Genomic DNA, 15,112 nt, shown 5'->3' with positions numbered 1-15,112 from the left:
ATACCAGAAGCACCTTACAAATTTTCAAAATCATAGACGGTTCTAAATCTGCCATCTTGTTAAAGTGTAATAATTTAATCATGCTTGTACGCTTTTTCATTGGCTTAAAGAATTATGTTATCGGCCCATAACGTAAAAAAATGTCTTCGCCGTTTGTAACGTTGCTTTTGATTGGCTGATAAGCAGCACAATAATTTCTAAGAGAAAAGAGTCCATCAATAAAAGTGGATTTCCACAGGGATTGTGTAAAGTAGATTAAATTATAAGGATTAACTTGAATATATTTTTCATGTTATGGAGCTATAACACAAAAAACCGGAGTGTACTCTCATCATAAACCGCAAAGCGGTTTATTTAGAGTACACTCCGTTTTTTTGGGTTATATCTCCATAACATGAAAAATATATTCAAGTTAATCCTTAAATGAAGGAAAAATAAAATGGAAGAGAACATAGATTACATATCATACTTCAGATCTTACAGGGTTGAGAATACCCTATACATACCTGTCTGTCCATTGACATAGAACACAGATAGCTGTCTGCAGGCCCTGCCAGATGTAGGTTGAATACCATACGATAGTGACCTCCCTTTTTGTGCTCGGCACAGAATGGCTTACTTTTCTGCTGGGTTGGTGATGTAATGTCCCATTTAAGCAGATCTCCGCTGTAAGAAAAGGATTAAGTCAGTCCAATCCAAACACAAACACAGTGAAATATATTCACATCCAATCTCCCTTCATGAAACCATTCCTTGCCAAAGGAAAGGACCATGGCTCAATTTTAAATATGAGTCAGGATTAGTGTGCTTATAAGCATATTTTAGTGTATCATTTTTTTCAACAAATATATGTCACCATTCAGAAGTTCACATTCTTGGATTTGGGAAGGACTCATGGGAATAGTAATGTTGTAGATTTAAGTAAGGACAAACAAAAACTTACTGCGTTAACTGAAGTATTACCAACCAATGTTGCCGATTTATAGAGGGATACCAGAAAATGTCACGGGTTTCAGGAAAACATTCAAAAGAATGTTGTGAATTTATGGAAGGATTATAACAGAATTTTCAGACCTTAGCTATAAACAAAATTCACCCCTTAATATTTCCACACTTGATGCCCTTAAGGTAATAGGATTGTGTCGCCATTTCTCAGTAGAATTTCTTCAAATTTTGTAGTTATATTGCTTTAAAGTAAAGAAAAAATTCTGCCACAAAAAAAATATAGGTTGTCAGAATTTTAAGGATTTTAAATGGAAATTTATGTAGAAAGGAGTGAATTTTGGAAAAAAAATGAAAGACACAATATTTTCACAAAATAATGTCAATAAAAATTATATGGACATATATTAGTATTGCATTAATGTATATCAATTTAATTAATGCTGAAATTGTGTAAAATCAATTCTCTATACACGATATAAAAATTGACATTTTATAATAAAACCATATACACATAGTAATTGCAGGTAAGAGTTATCGTTCTTGAAAAACTTCACAGTAGTGAAATAGGTAGCCGGTTTCCTGAAGTACAGAAAAATGGACACATGTGACTCATTGATAAAAAAAACACCTGAATTAATGCCTGGATTGCTTTGAAATACTTTAATATTGAGTGAACACACTGTTATGTCAATAATAAACATACAATATTCATCAGTTTAATATTAAACATTAGAATTTGCGGAAATTGTGATACTGTCTCCCTACATTGGATTTTCAACTAGGGATGTACTTCCTGTTTCCGTTAATCGATACACTCCAATGACCTTAAATGACATAGCAAATTTAACTCAAAGCAAAAGTTATTACACAATATATACATGTATAATAAGCGACACGGTTAACTATATGTGACAAAATTCAACACAGAACAATTTTGTTTTAAACGATTGGAGGGTATGAACTTGGTGGGGTGAAAATATTATGGTTGATTGTAGTTAAATAGAGATTACTAGGGAGTTTTATTAAAAGGGTTGGAATGTCATGGACTAAAAAAAGAGATTACTTCAGAAAGTTGAATATCACAGACCTATCATACATTTGTGGAGGGTTCTTGACAGCTTATCAACTCAATAAATTCATTTAGAGCAAAATTGCAGAAAATCATTGACTCAGGAAAGGGACCCTACAGTTTGTCATGCATACATTGAAAGATTTAACTTACCCTGCTGAGCTAGAGATCAGGTGACGAGGATTATTTCTCAGCCATACAAAGGTGGTCCACATTTTTCCACCACCATACTCGTTCCCTTGATCTCTACCTCCAGACTTTCCAACCTTTAGCTGTAAGAGTTGTCTGCCCCTGTCAGTGCTCCAGATACGAATAGTCTTGTCTTTGCTACCAGATGCTAGAAGGTGGCCATCCGTACCAAAGTCTACATCATCTTCCTCCGCTGAAGCTGGATTGTTGTCCACCACTTCAACTAGAACACAACAACATCAACAGGTCATTCTTACTTTATATACCAATTATAAATATTCAGAGGAATGGCATTGAAAATATGAACATATGTTTTAAGTCAATTCTTTTTTTCTACTAAAAGATGTCATAATTTCTTATCCATAAAAATATTATGAGATGATAGTTTCAAAGTTACGAAATCAAAGGAACATTTTGTAGCACAGTGACTATTTGAAGAGATTTATTATTTTGCACTTAAGCCTTAAAACATTTTATCATAATTTATTTTTTATGTAACATGGCATTTGGTTAGTCAAACAAAACAAATTGTGACTGTATAACCATGATATACTGCATATGAAGCCTGTACAGCAAATGTTCCTGTCAATGGTCTGTCAATGGCCATTTTAACACCGACATGTAATGAAATTAATTGATAAAAGACAACACCAACAATAGTCCAATCACAAAAAGACCCTAAACAAGGAACAGACAGGAGACAAATTTCACCATGGGCTACTTGTAAGATAAATGATACACACTTAAGTTAATAACCCTGCTGACAGATCTAACATACATAGATCCAAAGGCTCCATTTCACAACACATTCTTTTTTCTCAGGTTTAACATCTTCAAAATAGCTTGGATCATATGAATATGGTCAAGTTTCAGATGATACCAATCTTTCCAAATATTACATGCAAACAGAACTTGATATTGTGGATCACATGTATTATTCCATCACAAGCCATTGATACTTCCTTCAAGATGTTGTAGTAATACAGTACTGATAAAACACCTACCTGCACTGACGGGGTCATCCAGATCTCTGTACTCTGGTTTGGGAGGTTTGAAATTCTCCCCAGGGACAGGACACCAAACTAGGCACTGAACGTCTTCATCATGCCCCCGCAGTCGCTGCAAAATCTGACCCTCTCTCTTCACATCTAGTACCAGAATCAAGCCAGTCTTGTACCTAAAATATCAGAATTAACAGATATTATTTTACAACACAAGGGTTAAACTTGAATTTTATAGATATGAAACTTCTTAAAAAAATTGTGTTTCAAGTGTTCAGAACATCACATTAAACATATACCAGGTATGAACATGCAGTTAATTTGAATATATATGTATTTTGATGTGTCTGGGGTGTGGAATTTCATATTCAGAGTGTAGCCTGCAGAAATATTTTTAAAAAACGTGCACTACCCAAACCTACATCTTCATACTAAACATCAAAATGTTATTAGCTCTTACATCAAATCTACTGATGTCATGATTGTGGAATTGTACACCAATGGATATGCAAATGTGGAAAAATTTGTGTTGACAGTTTCAGTCTTATTACCACATTATTCAATTTAAAATCTACGATAAACATATCTTCTCTCCAACCTTTGAACAAATTGACCAGTCTGATATGTCTTTGGTGAAGATCAAAGGAATTGAAGGCAGCAGAACAGTAAAACTGACAGGCTCAGAATATGGGTTTAGCTCCTCTGTAACCTTCAAACGACAGAAATCAGCCCAGAGACTGGTCAGGTTTTTACACCTGAAACTTCTAAATAGCTTTCTGCAAGCCTTCAACTTTGTTTTAATGTAATGACATATATTCCAAGAGTACATGGAACATATATGTACTGAGAATAGTATCCTCTGATCTCAAACATACGACAAAACCTTCATTTGAATTGATAAATTTATTGATGAATTAAAAAAAAAAAAAAAAATGTGGACAGAACACTTACCCAACAGCAACTGTCCCGGCAGTTATTGGTGAACATGCAAGACACATAACTCCCGCATTCTCTGGACTAAAGGTTTGAAGTCTGCCCTCTAAGTACTGCCAGGACACAATGTCCCCCTTGTCATCAGCACTCAACACTAGGTCTACCTGCTGAGGGGACCAGCTAATGGTGGTCAGCTTACCCTTAAAAAAATAAAAGTTGTGAAATTATAAGTTGTGAAAAAATTACTGTAATGAAAGAAACTCAAATCACTTCTCTCATTATATCTTTCTCTATTTTTGTGTTATCAATAAATGAAGGATTTCATCAAATACCTGCCGGCTTACATTTTTGAGGAATGAAATTGTGTTATATTCTAGAAGCAAAATCTAAAATCATAAAAGACTTTTAGTTTCTGTAGACAACACTTTTAAAGTCAGTTCATGTCTCACCAATGTTATTCACAGAAACTACTGGTACATGTATTAAGGATGGGGTTCCTGTATAATAATTATTTAAAGATGGATGGTGAATTCAATCATTTTTAAGCATACACTGATTCCTCAAATTGATGGTCATAATGTAAAATACATGTGCAGGTACATCAGTATATTGAAGCCTACTGTAGGGGGGCAAACTGGTCGACAGTTCCAATAAACTATAAAAGCCACTTGTTCTATGACTACGTACATTGAAGAGACAGTGATTATCCTTAATACATGTACACCTGTTTAACTGGTCTCTTTTTTACTGTTTCTAAGCCCCATACTTGCCAAAACTCCCTATTTTGGATGGACACTCTCGATTTTGGACCCTTATATTGACCCTTAAATTGAGTCTTTTTAACCAGTGAATTTGCTAAACTATTCCTATTTTCTAAGATCTGTTAGTTTCCTCTTAAAGAACAGCTCCAAAGATGCCATTTCAAAGTGTTATTTTTCCCAAGGGTGTTATATACACACATAATATTTATGATTTTAATTATGAGCATGTGTAGTGTACCCCATGAATTTTTAGTTTTGTACCGATTGAGCTAATAGAAAATTCCCTCTAGGGCAAACCTACAAGGTGAACATATGCATGTACAATTAAAACTAGTCATCATTATATCAGACCAGAGAACTACCATGTACTTCTGTAGCGGAAATGGACTGGGTTGATCTGCTTGATCACCAGCGACCAGGTAGTTAAACTGGTAGACTGTCTATGGTTTAAAAAGGTGCCAGGTTGCATTGGAATCCTGGTCTGGCCACTAACAGTAGTATCTCTGACCACTCTGCCTTGTTTCAAGCACAAAAATGTACTGGATGAATGCTTGAAAAGAGGATAACCATAATCTAGGTTGCACATATAGCGATATGTTTTCACAGGCCCAGACCTAGAAAAAGGAGGGAGGGATTTGGAAGAACTAAAGTAAACTGAGTGGATCGCTAGTGACCACTGCAGGTGGCTCAACTGGTTCCTGTTAGAGTGTCTGTCTAGAGTTTAATGGAGGGTCTGGGGTTCAAATTCAGGCCAGACTATGCAATTCTTTTTTCCTTTTACACATCTGGAGAACATTGAAGAAGGAGTCTTTAGTTTGTTAAAATGGGATAAAATTCAAACCGTTACCCTGTGTGCATTGTGCTCAAAGAGCTGTTCTTTAGTTTCAGTATTCCATATTTTCAGTTTCCCATCTTCTGATCCGCTGCAGCACGTTGTAATATTTTCATCTTGATGTGGACTAAGGGCCACCGCACTAACTTTATCTCTGTGAGCACGGAACACTCCTTTTGCTTTAGCTGGATAGCATGTCACGTCAAAAATCAGAACATCTCTTCTTGCACCGAAAACATAAACACCGGCATTGTTTGCATCGGTCACGTGTGTGCAGTACCAATTTGGAGATGCTGGTATTGTGATTTCTGACATCATTTGAACTGTCCTCAAAAATATTCAATCAATAACCGACAAAACTGCGAATAACTATCCTTCGTTCCCTAACAAAGCAACATGTCATTCAGTTGTTTAAGTATTCTTTACTGAACCTTTTTTTACTACAGTTGACTTACGTTTCCCGCACGTTATTTTGTACGTTTTGAAAGCCCGTAGCTTATAAGCTTTTAGTTGATATAGTATATGAAGTTTTGATCAGCATCAACAGAACGCTTGACAGTTTAAGACCACGGTGACTTTTACCAGTGCAGCATGTTAAGCTTAACACGCAAAGGTAAAACAACGAATTCAGTTCTTGATTTTTTTGTGCACAAATCAACCAAGCTTGTAAATATGTTTAGTGATGGTGCTCCATATTGATACAAATCATATGAGTCGTAAAACGTGGAATAATGAAATGGGGTCTTGAGTCGGTGTCAGGTCGTTTCTTACAAGTTACAAGACGAAAGTCGTTTCGGAACCTTTTTCGGGTCACATGTCAAAAGTCGTTTTGGGATTTTTCATTTATCTTCTGTCGATACCATTGCCAGTGGCGACTACAAATCAAGGGATCCTGGGAGCATGTTCCTACAGAAACTAGGCTGGGATACACTGGAGCAGAGCTCGAGGAGAGCGAGAGGAAGACTAATTGTGTTGCACAATATCATCACTTTTGTTCAGTTGTTATGGCGTTATTAAGTGGTATCAGATTGACTGGAATGGGTGCAGAGACTGGAACTTGCATTCATGTATAATTATATATAAAAATATAGGGCATTATCCCATACAGTATGGTGACAGAAATATACAGATGTTGAATGCCTTTAACGGTGTGTTTATTTCTTAATCAGAAGTTAAAACTAAAATGCCTGACCTAGGGAAAGCTGCAGAAGGTATGCACACAACAAGCTGGACTACATATAGATGTTGACCAAGCTAATTTAGCACTGTTTTCTTAGTCCGGCATACCAGTAGCTCATATATACATTGTATTGGTGTCACCTAGGCTGTATATATAGTTGCCAACTTTTGTTCTGTATGTAAGTACAATGTATATACCTCCTGGTATGACAAAATATGAGAAGTACACTCAGGAGGATTTTGTGAAGGTATCACAAAGTTATTTTATTATTACAATTATCATAATTATTGTAACTTAATTGTTAATTCTTTAGGCATGTTCTTTATTCTCTTATAGTAATAACTACCACAGAGAGACAGCTTGTTAAACTGGCTCGGAAGCATATTCCAGTCTCTACAGCCACAGTCCAGAAACCACTTCAATGCAGTAGAGCAATCCACAGTAGCGCTGTTGTCCAAGCCGATTATGACAAAGATGAAAATCCACCAATGGGGCGATTTAAAGTCCCAAAGAAAAAATGGTTCAGGTACAACGATATTGTTTACCCACCTCAGCTGCCGGGGGAACCAAGGCGTCCAGCGGTAACTATCGACACTATTTCCAAAATCATTCATAATTATTGCCTAATTCTCAGTTAGTAGTATAATATATGTGCTGGTAATGCATTACAAATGACCAAGGCAATGGATAATGTTGGCCATCTACTAATAAACACCAGTTCTGGTAGGCTGGGAGGATTGACAGTGTTAAGACTAGCTATATAGTGTGATGGTAGCTGTAGGCATGCAGGGTTTGGCTCCTGTTGTTTAGGACAACCCGTGTTAGACCTACTGAACGGCCCGGTCTTAAAGCAACTGTGTAAATATTGTGTATTTTGAGGTGGTTAGGTTATAAGATATTTGATTTTGTTGAGATAATTACATTGTTTAAGCAAAACTGCTTCTAAACACATATTATAAAATATTTTATAATTTATTTTCTGCTTTAGATTTCTTGTTGTTCGTTTCATTTATTTTAGTCTTCATATTGTCTCTTTAGCCAATATTCATTTGGCAAACTTGAATATATAGAAAAAATAGTTGAATTCTGCACAAATTTGTGCTTTAGTATAAGGAAATAATTGGACCAGGAGTTCTAAGAGATAATATTACTTAATATACCTGGTATACTGCCAATAGATTGCTAAATTGGAATTAAATGCTCTTTTTAGGATGTTTGTCATGGCAGAATGGATATCAAATATTCTAAAGACAAATTGTGGTACACAGCAGGAATGGTAAGTTATAATGGTAATAAATCAAATAATATCTATCATTTATATGGAAGAATGGTAAGTTTTGTATGGTACAATAGGAATGGTAAGTTATAGTTGCAATAATTAATATCTATCATTTAAATGGAAGAATGGTAAGTTTTGTATTGTAAAGAAGGAATGGTAAGTTATAAAGGTAATAAGTAATATCCATCATTCATGTGGAAGAATGGTAAGTTTTGTATGATACTGTGGGAATGGTAAGTTATAGTGGTAATAAGTAATATCCATCATTCATGTGGAAGAAAGGTAAGTTTTGTATGGTACAATAGGAGTGGTAAGTTATAAAGGTAATAAGTAATATCTATCATTCATGTGGAAGAATGGTAAGTTTTGTATGGTACAATAGGAGTGGTAAGTTATAGAGGTAATAAGTAATATCCATCATTTATGTGGAAGAATGGTAAGTTTTGTATGGTACAGTAGGGATGGTAAGTTATAATGGTACGTTTGTAATAAATATTACAGTAGAGAAGGCTTTTGATATTTTTAGCCCACTATCATCAGAAGGTTGGCTATTCAAATCACCCTTTTTCAGTGGTCCTCTGTCCGTCCCTTTGTCTATCATTTTCGTCATAAAACAACTCTTGTTAGCGCTATTTCTCAGAAAGTACGCATGTGATTTTTTTCAAATTTTACTTGAAGGTTTCCCATGGTCCCTTGTTATGCATATCAAAGTTTGGGACCGATTACAAAACCAAGTTGGCAAAGAGGCAGCCATCTTGAATTTGAGAGTTAAAGTTTGTTAGCTCTATTTTTCAGAAAGTACTGGGGGTATATTTTTTAAATTTTATATTTAAGGTTCCCCATTGTCCCTTGTATGCATATCATATCTTAGGGCTTAGAGCAATAATACATGTTGCCAAAAATAAAATATTTAATTATTCATGTACATTGTGCCTCTTGTTTTAAATGTCATTCCATAAAAGTATTGGCATGTTCTAACAATTACATAAAAGTTTAGGAGTTGGTAGAATAACATTAAAATGGAATGTATTGGGAGGCTGGGATGTCATCTTTGGAAACAAAGATATATAGCTATAGACAGAATTGAAAGTACATTGTACATTTTATTGGAATTTGGCTTGAACACAAATCCATCAAGTGCATCAAGGTTATTTATTTTTCGTTAGTTAAATTTCAAATTGTAAATTATATGACATGTCATTATACAATTTGAAAAATTAACTTCAGTTAAATAAACTTGATAACCAATCACTCATTGGCGAAGCTCTACATTTTGAACATGCATGTAAGAAACAGGTCCATGTTTACAAATTTTGTGTAAATTTTGTATTCTTCAGATCCGTGGGATGACCATAGACGAAGCCATGAAACAACTGACCTTCAGTCCACACAAGGGAGCTCATATTATACTGGAGGTAAGATCTACAGCAAAAATACTTGTCCCAGGTAAAATTTTACTGATGGATCCTTAAAAGACTGGAGGAAATGTAATGATACTGGTCTGCCTACCTTGAGTTTCGTTGAGTCATTCCAACTCAAATCATCCTAAAGGCCTCTCTCTTCTGAAGTGCTTGATTGAGAGTACATGTATTGGTTTCAATATATCAGCGCAGTCGATACAGCTTAATCACATATTCCACTTTCTTAGAATTGTCGCTAATACATTGGTCAGTATGAAATATGTTGTATTGAATGTGTCATTTTGTACAAAGAAATAGGAAACAAATGTAACATCATATTGACAAATGTTTTATGATAAACTTTATTTTCTGAGGGTAAAACCTGTTAAGCAAAGCTTATCTTCCACAGGGTCCTCTTGTCAGTAAAATATCAGTAATTAACCATTGATTACAGCAATAATTTGAAATATGAATGGTTTCAAAAACATTTTTTGTCAGAATTTATACCAGTGTGACCTTAAGATCTTCCTGTTTTGACCATTGTTTTGATGAAAGTTTTCCCAGGTATGTTGGTAAATTTTCACAAAATTTGAATTTTGAAGAAAAAATACAAAATTGAAAATTGCAACTTATGGGGTGAAATTTAATGTTTTTGAGTTTTACTATTTCAAAACCTGTTTTCTTTTGATTTTAGGAAGAAAAAGGTTACTATATTGAGTTAGGAATGGGGTATTTATCCCATCTAAGTTATATAGGCAGCAAATCTTACCATGGACTATCTTACACAACTCCAGTTTATAATTAGGGATACTAGGCGTATATTTCAGATGAAGCTGTGTGATTGTTGTAAATATCACTTTAAGATGTGAAATAAAAGAAATACAACACAAATGTGTCCACTGGACTTGTCAAAATAGAATAACAAAAATTAAGTTCTTGTCACAAAGTTTGTGGGTAACACTAATTCAAACATTCATATAAAATATTATATTCAACACATCATCCTGATTCCTGAAATATTTGATATATTAGCCACGCCAGGTCATCTGTTTACTTATGATCTTAAATTATAGTAGAAAAAATGGTGTTGTGCTAAGTATCAGGAATTATATATGTCAAATAATGTAGACTTATTCAGTGAAGTGCTCATCAAGTGCTCTAGTGTACCAGCTGTACAAAATGTCCCAAATGTTTAAATAGATGTGAAAATGGACTCATTTTCAATATAAATGAATTGTTTTGGGTTAAATGCTTTGCAAATAAAGAGGTGATGATTGGCTGGATTGTAAATTTTCTAACTTATTAACCAATCTTAATTCAACAAAATGGTTGTTTATTCTAGGTACTGAAGGAAGCTCAGCAAATAGCTGTTGAAGACCACAATGTAGAGTTCAGATATAATCTATGGATCGGTAGGTACAAGTATTACATGTATTCCTGGTCAGATATAATCTATGGATCGGTAGGTACAAGTATTACATGTATTCCTGGTCAGATATAATCTATGGATCGGTAGGTACAAGTATTACATGTATTCCTGGTCAGATATAATCTATGGATCGGTAGGTACAAGTATTACATGTATTCCTGGTCAGATATAATCTATGGACCGGTAGGTACAAGTATTACATGTATTCCTGGTCAGATATAATCTATGGATCAGTCGGTACAAGTATTACATGTATTCCTGCATGGTCAGATATAATCTATGAGTCGGTAGGTACAAGTATTACATGTATTCCTGCATGGTCAGATATAATCTATGAGTCTGTAGGTACAAGTATTACATGTATTCCTGGTCAGATATAATCTATGGATCGGTATAGGTACAAGTATTACATGTATTCTTGGTCAGATATAATCTATGGACCAGTAGGTACAAGTATTACATGTATTCCTGGTCAGATATAATCTATGGATTGGTAAGTACAAGAATTACATGTATTCCTGGTAAGATATAATCTATGGATTGCTAAGTACAAGTATTACATGTATGCCTGGTCAGATATAATCTATGGACTGTTAGGTGCAAGTATTACATGTATAATGTATTCCTAGTCAGATATAATCTATGGACTGTTAGGTGCAAGTATTACATGTATAATGTATTCCTAGTCAGATATAATCTATGAGTCGGTAGGTACAACTATTACATGTATTCCTGGTAAGATATAATCTATGGATGGGTAAGTACAAGTATTAAATGTATTCCTGGTCAGGTATAATCTATGAGACGGTAGGTACAAGAATTACATGTATTCCTGGTAAGATATAATCTATGGATTGCTAAGTACAAGTATTACATGTATTCCTGCATGGTCAGATATAATCTATGAGACGGTAGGTACAAGTATTACATGTATTCCTGGTCATATATAATCTCTGGATTGGTACGTAGGTACATTAGTATTACATGTATTCCTGACTCTTGACTCTTTCACCACTGTAGACAATAATGGACCCCATCCAGATGAATGTATTGTAGAGTTTACTCGAGTTACCAAGGGGTTAAGTTCTTGGTAGTGCCATATCAGAGTATGGCTGTTACCTTATCACTCTTATATGGGTGTATGTTGACAACTTCATATTACTAGTAAAACCTTCAAATAAACATAAAATGATAACAGAAGTGTGCTATCCTGTGTTTCTCTCTCTTTCAGAGGAATCCTTTGTTAATAAGGCAAAGAAAATGAAGGCTATGGGAGGATCTAAAGTCATTACGGTGAATTCTTGTCATTATTATGTACGCATATCGGAAGGAAAACCACCAAAGCATTACTTTGAACCAGTGAAAACAGGTTATCAGCAAATGGAAGAATATATCAAATCTCAGCGAGCAAGAAAAATAAAGTGGTCTCTTTAGCTTAGGAATTGTTTTAGAAACCATATGGATAATTTATGTGTGTGCTGACAATACTGCGTGTTTATGTAGTCAGTATCATGGACAATATCACTGTATACCAGAAATAACCTTATATAACAGGTGAGCAAAAGAGAATCCTTAGGTTTTTTGTTTGTGTACTTTTCTATGGAATTCCCAATTTGGTGAAAGGTCTGAAAAATTTGAAGAAACCAAAAAACTATATGTAGATGGAGGCTGAATAACATACAGTGAGGATAATTTTGCACAAGTTGAAATTTCCATTAAAATATGAAAATATTCGTTTTTTGGAAATTTATTGTTTGTCTTAATTCGCTGGAAAGAAGTTATTGCTTAATATCATCTGTTGTATATAATGGTTCCATTTAATGTAATACATGTGATCTAATGTAATGTCGCTGTGCCCAGCATCTCTTTTAGCTCATCAGGCCAGAAGGGCCAAGTGAGCTTATATTTATTATGCCATGGTGTGGTGTCCTTCATCTGTCCGGTATCAAATTTTTACTTTAAACAACATCTTCCTAATAACTAAAATATCAAAGATGATGATATTGGCCAGTAGTATGCTGGGATGAAGGGTCACCAAGCTTGTTTCAATGAATGACCTTTAAACAATTTTTCTAACCAATAGGCCTAGGGTAATGATATTTGGCCTGTAGCATACTGGGATGAAAGGATACCAACTTTGTTCAACTGAATTACATGTACCTTGTAAATGTTTGACTATCAAAGTCAGAGGGGTTAAATGTATTAAATGTCCTTTTGAATGACCGATAGTCATAAGTAATGATATTTTACTTGTAGCTATATTCATTTTGCCCATTTTAAAGGATACAAGTGTAAGATCAATACCAGGTAAGCGATGCATGCCTATTTGGTCTCTTGTTTAATTAAGGAGCCTGCCAGGTCAGTTTTAAGTAAAATAGAGTTTATGGACCATCCTCCTGAAGTCTTCTTTATTATCTATAATAAACTGTTGGTTATACATTTATTATTAAAATAAGATTACTGTACTTTCTTTAATACAGTTATTGTTATAAAATAACTTTCTTAAAAGAAAACAATTTTAGATAACATGTATCAGGAAAATAACGAAAACAAGCCTCTCAAATATGTTATAGAGCATATACTTTGAACCTAGTTACATATCACTCATGCAAATGTATTCTCTGATTATGATAGCAATTGAATTTCAAAATCTGCACATACCTAGAGCATACTTTGAACCTAGTTACAAAATCGCTCACAAAATACCATTCCAGTTTTCGTCAGGGGAGTTTAGAAAGTTACTGTTGTAGCAAAACTTTCCATAATTATTAGACCATTACATTAACTTAAGTGGTTACACCCTGAAACACAAAGTGTTCTCATACAAATGTACTTGAATTTGTGTGAAGTTTGATGAAAATACACTCAAAAGGGAAGTTGCCAGATTTATTATAAAGATTTTCTACCCTGAAAAAAACTAATGCATATATGTTAATCTTGACACCTTGAAACAACAAACTCATTCAAGGTAATGTATTTTCATACATGACCATTGTATGAAGATAATGAAAAGCCATTATGAAATTAAGTTGTTCATTTGCAATGGAGTGGTAACAACAAGGTGTGTCTAGCAAAAAAACTACTTTATTCCTATGTTCTGACTTCCAGACAGACTGACGTGTTACTGTGTGTCAGACAGACTGATGTGTTACTGTGTGTCAGATAGACTGACGTGTTACTGTGTGTCAGACAGACTGACGTGTTACTGTGTGTCAGACAGACAGACTGACTTGTTAGTGTGTCAGACAGACTGACGTGTTACTGTGTGTCAGACAGACTGACGTGTTACTGTGTGTCAGACAGACAGACGTGTTACTGTGTGTCAGACAGACCGACGTGTTACTGTGTGTCAGACAGACAGACTGACGTGTTACTGTGTGTCAGACAGACTGACGTGTTACTGTGTGTCAGACAGACTGACGTGTTACTGTGTGTCAGACAGACTGACGTGTTACTGTGTGTCAGACAGACTGACGTGTTACTGTGTGTCAGACAGACTGACGTGTTACTGTGTGTCAGACAGACTGACGTGTTACTGTGTGTCAGACAGACTGACGTGTTACTGTGTGTCAGACAGACTGACGTGTTACTGTGTGTCAGACAGACTGACGTGTTACTGTGTGTCAGACAGACTGACGTGTTACTGTGTGTCAGACAGACTGACGTGTTACTGTGTGTCAGACAGACTGACGTGTTACTGTGTGTCAGACAGACTGACGTGTTACTGTGTGTCAGACAGACTGACGTGTTACTGTGTGTCAGACAGACTGACGTGTTACTGTGTGTCAGACAGACAGACATGTTACTGTGTCAGACAGACCGACGTGTTACTGTGTGTCAGACAGACCGACATGTTACTGTGTGTCAGACAGACCGACGTGTTACTGTGTGTCAGACAGACAGATGTGTTACTGTGTGTCAGACAGACAGATGTGTTACTGTGTGTCAGACAGACTGATGTGTTACTGTGTGTCAGACAGACAGACTGACATGTTACTGTGTGTCAGACAGACTGACGTGTTACTGTGTGTCAGACAGACTTGACATGTTACTGTGTGTCAGACAGACAGACTGATGTGTTACTGTGTGTCAGA

General features: G+C 35.2%; 2 protein-coding genes across 3 annotated transcripts in view; one reads left to right on the top strand and one right to left on the bottom strand.

Moving 5' to 3' along the window:
* Positions 1 to 6,206, bottom strand: part of LOC110457206 (gem-associated protein 5-like) — a 193,533-nt gene extending 187,327 nt beyond the window's left edge. Inside the window, exons 1-5 of the mRNA XM_021508373.1 lie at positions 5,746 to 6,206; positions 4,156 to 4,337; positions 3,208 to 3,380; positions 2,168 to 2,426; positions 507 to 666 (exon numbers count right to left, since the gene is read on the bottom strand). Coding sequence (XP_021364048.1) covers positions 507 to 666; positions 2,168 to 2,426; positions 3,208 to 3,380; positions 4,156 to 4,337; positions 5,746 to 6,048 — 1,077 coding nt within the window. The 5' untranslated portion in view covers positions 6,049 to 6,206. The remainder of the gene's footprint in view (positions 1 to 506; positions 667 to 2,167; positions 2,427 to 3,207; positions 3,381 to 4,155; positions 4,338 to 5,745) is intronic.
* Positions 6,207 to 6,265: 59 nt separating this feature from the next.
* LOC110457244 (39S ribosomal protein L22, mitochondrial-like) lies at positions 6,266 to 12,754 on the top strand. Of its 2 annotated transcripts, none has more exons than XM_021508428.1 (6): positions 6,266 to 6,343; positions 7,247 to 7,491; positions 8,121 to 8,186; positions 9,527 to 9,604; positions 10,932 to 11,001; positions 12,250 to 12,754. In XM_021508428.1, the coding sequence occupies exons 1-6, from the start codon at positions 6,322 to 6,324 to the stop codon at positions 12,450 to 12,452; spliced, it is 684 nt and encodes a 227-aa protein (XP_021364103.1). In that variant the 5' UTR covers positions 6,266 to 6,321; the 3' UTR covers positions 12,453 to 12,754. The 2 variants fall into 2 exon arrangements, with proteins under 2 accessions (XP_021364103.1, XP_021364102.1); XM_021508427.1 differs by lacking the exon at positions 6,266 to 6,343 and adding an exon at positions 6,571 to 6,941.
* The last annotated feature ends 2,358 nt before the right edge of the window (positions 12,755 to 15,112 follow it).

Source organism: Mizuhopecten yessoensis, unplaced genomic scaffold, assembly GCF_002113885.1.
Source record: "Mizuhopecten yessoensis strain PY_sf001 unplaced genomic scaffold, ASM211388v2 scaffold9049, whole genome shotgun sequence".
Classification (NCBI taxonomy): Eukaryota; Metazoa; Mollusca; class Bivalvia; order Pectinida; family Pectinidae; genus Mizuhopecten; species Mizuhopecten yessoensis.
Note: the sequence above shows the minus strand (reverse complement) of the source record. Positions and strands in the feature narration are given on the sequence as shown.

Excerpts from the sequence above, each read along its gene's own strand:
- LOC110457244 (XM_021508427.1), top strand. The coding sequence starts at position 6,914 with ATGCCTGACCTAGGGAAAGCTGCAGAAG. Across the intron at positions 6,942-7,246 it reads CCTAGGGAAAGCTGCAGAAG|TAATAACTACCACAGAGAGA; the intron begins GTATGCACACAA and ends ATTCTCTTATAG. Across the intron at positions 11,002-12,249 it reads CAGATATAATCTATGGATCG|AGGAATCCTTTGTTAATAAG; the intron begins GTAGGTACAAGT and ends TCTCTCTTTCAG.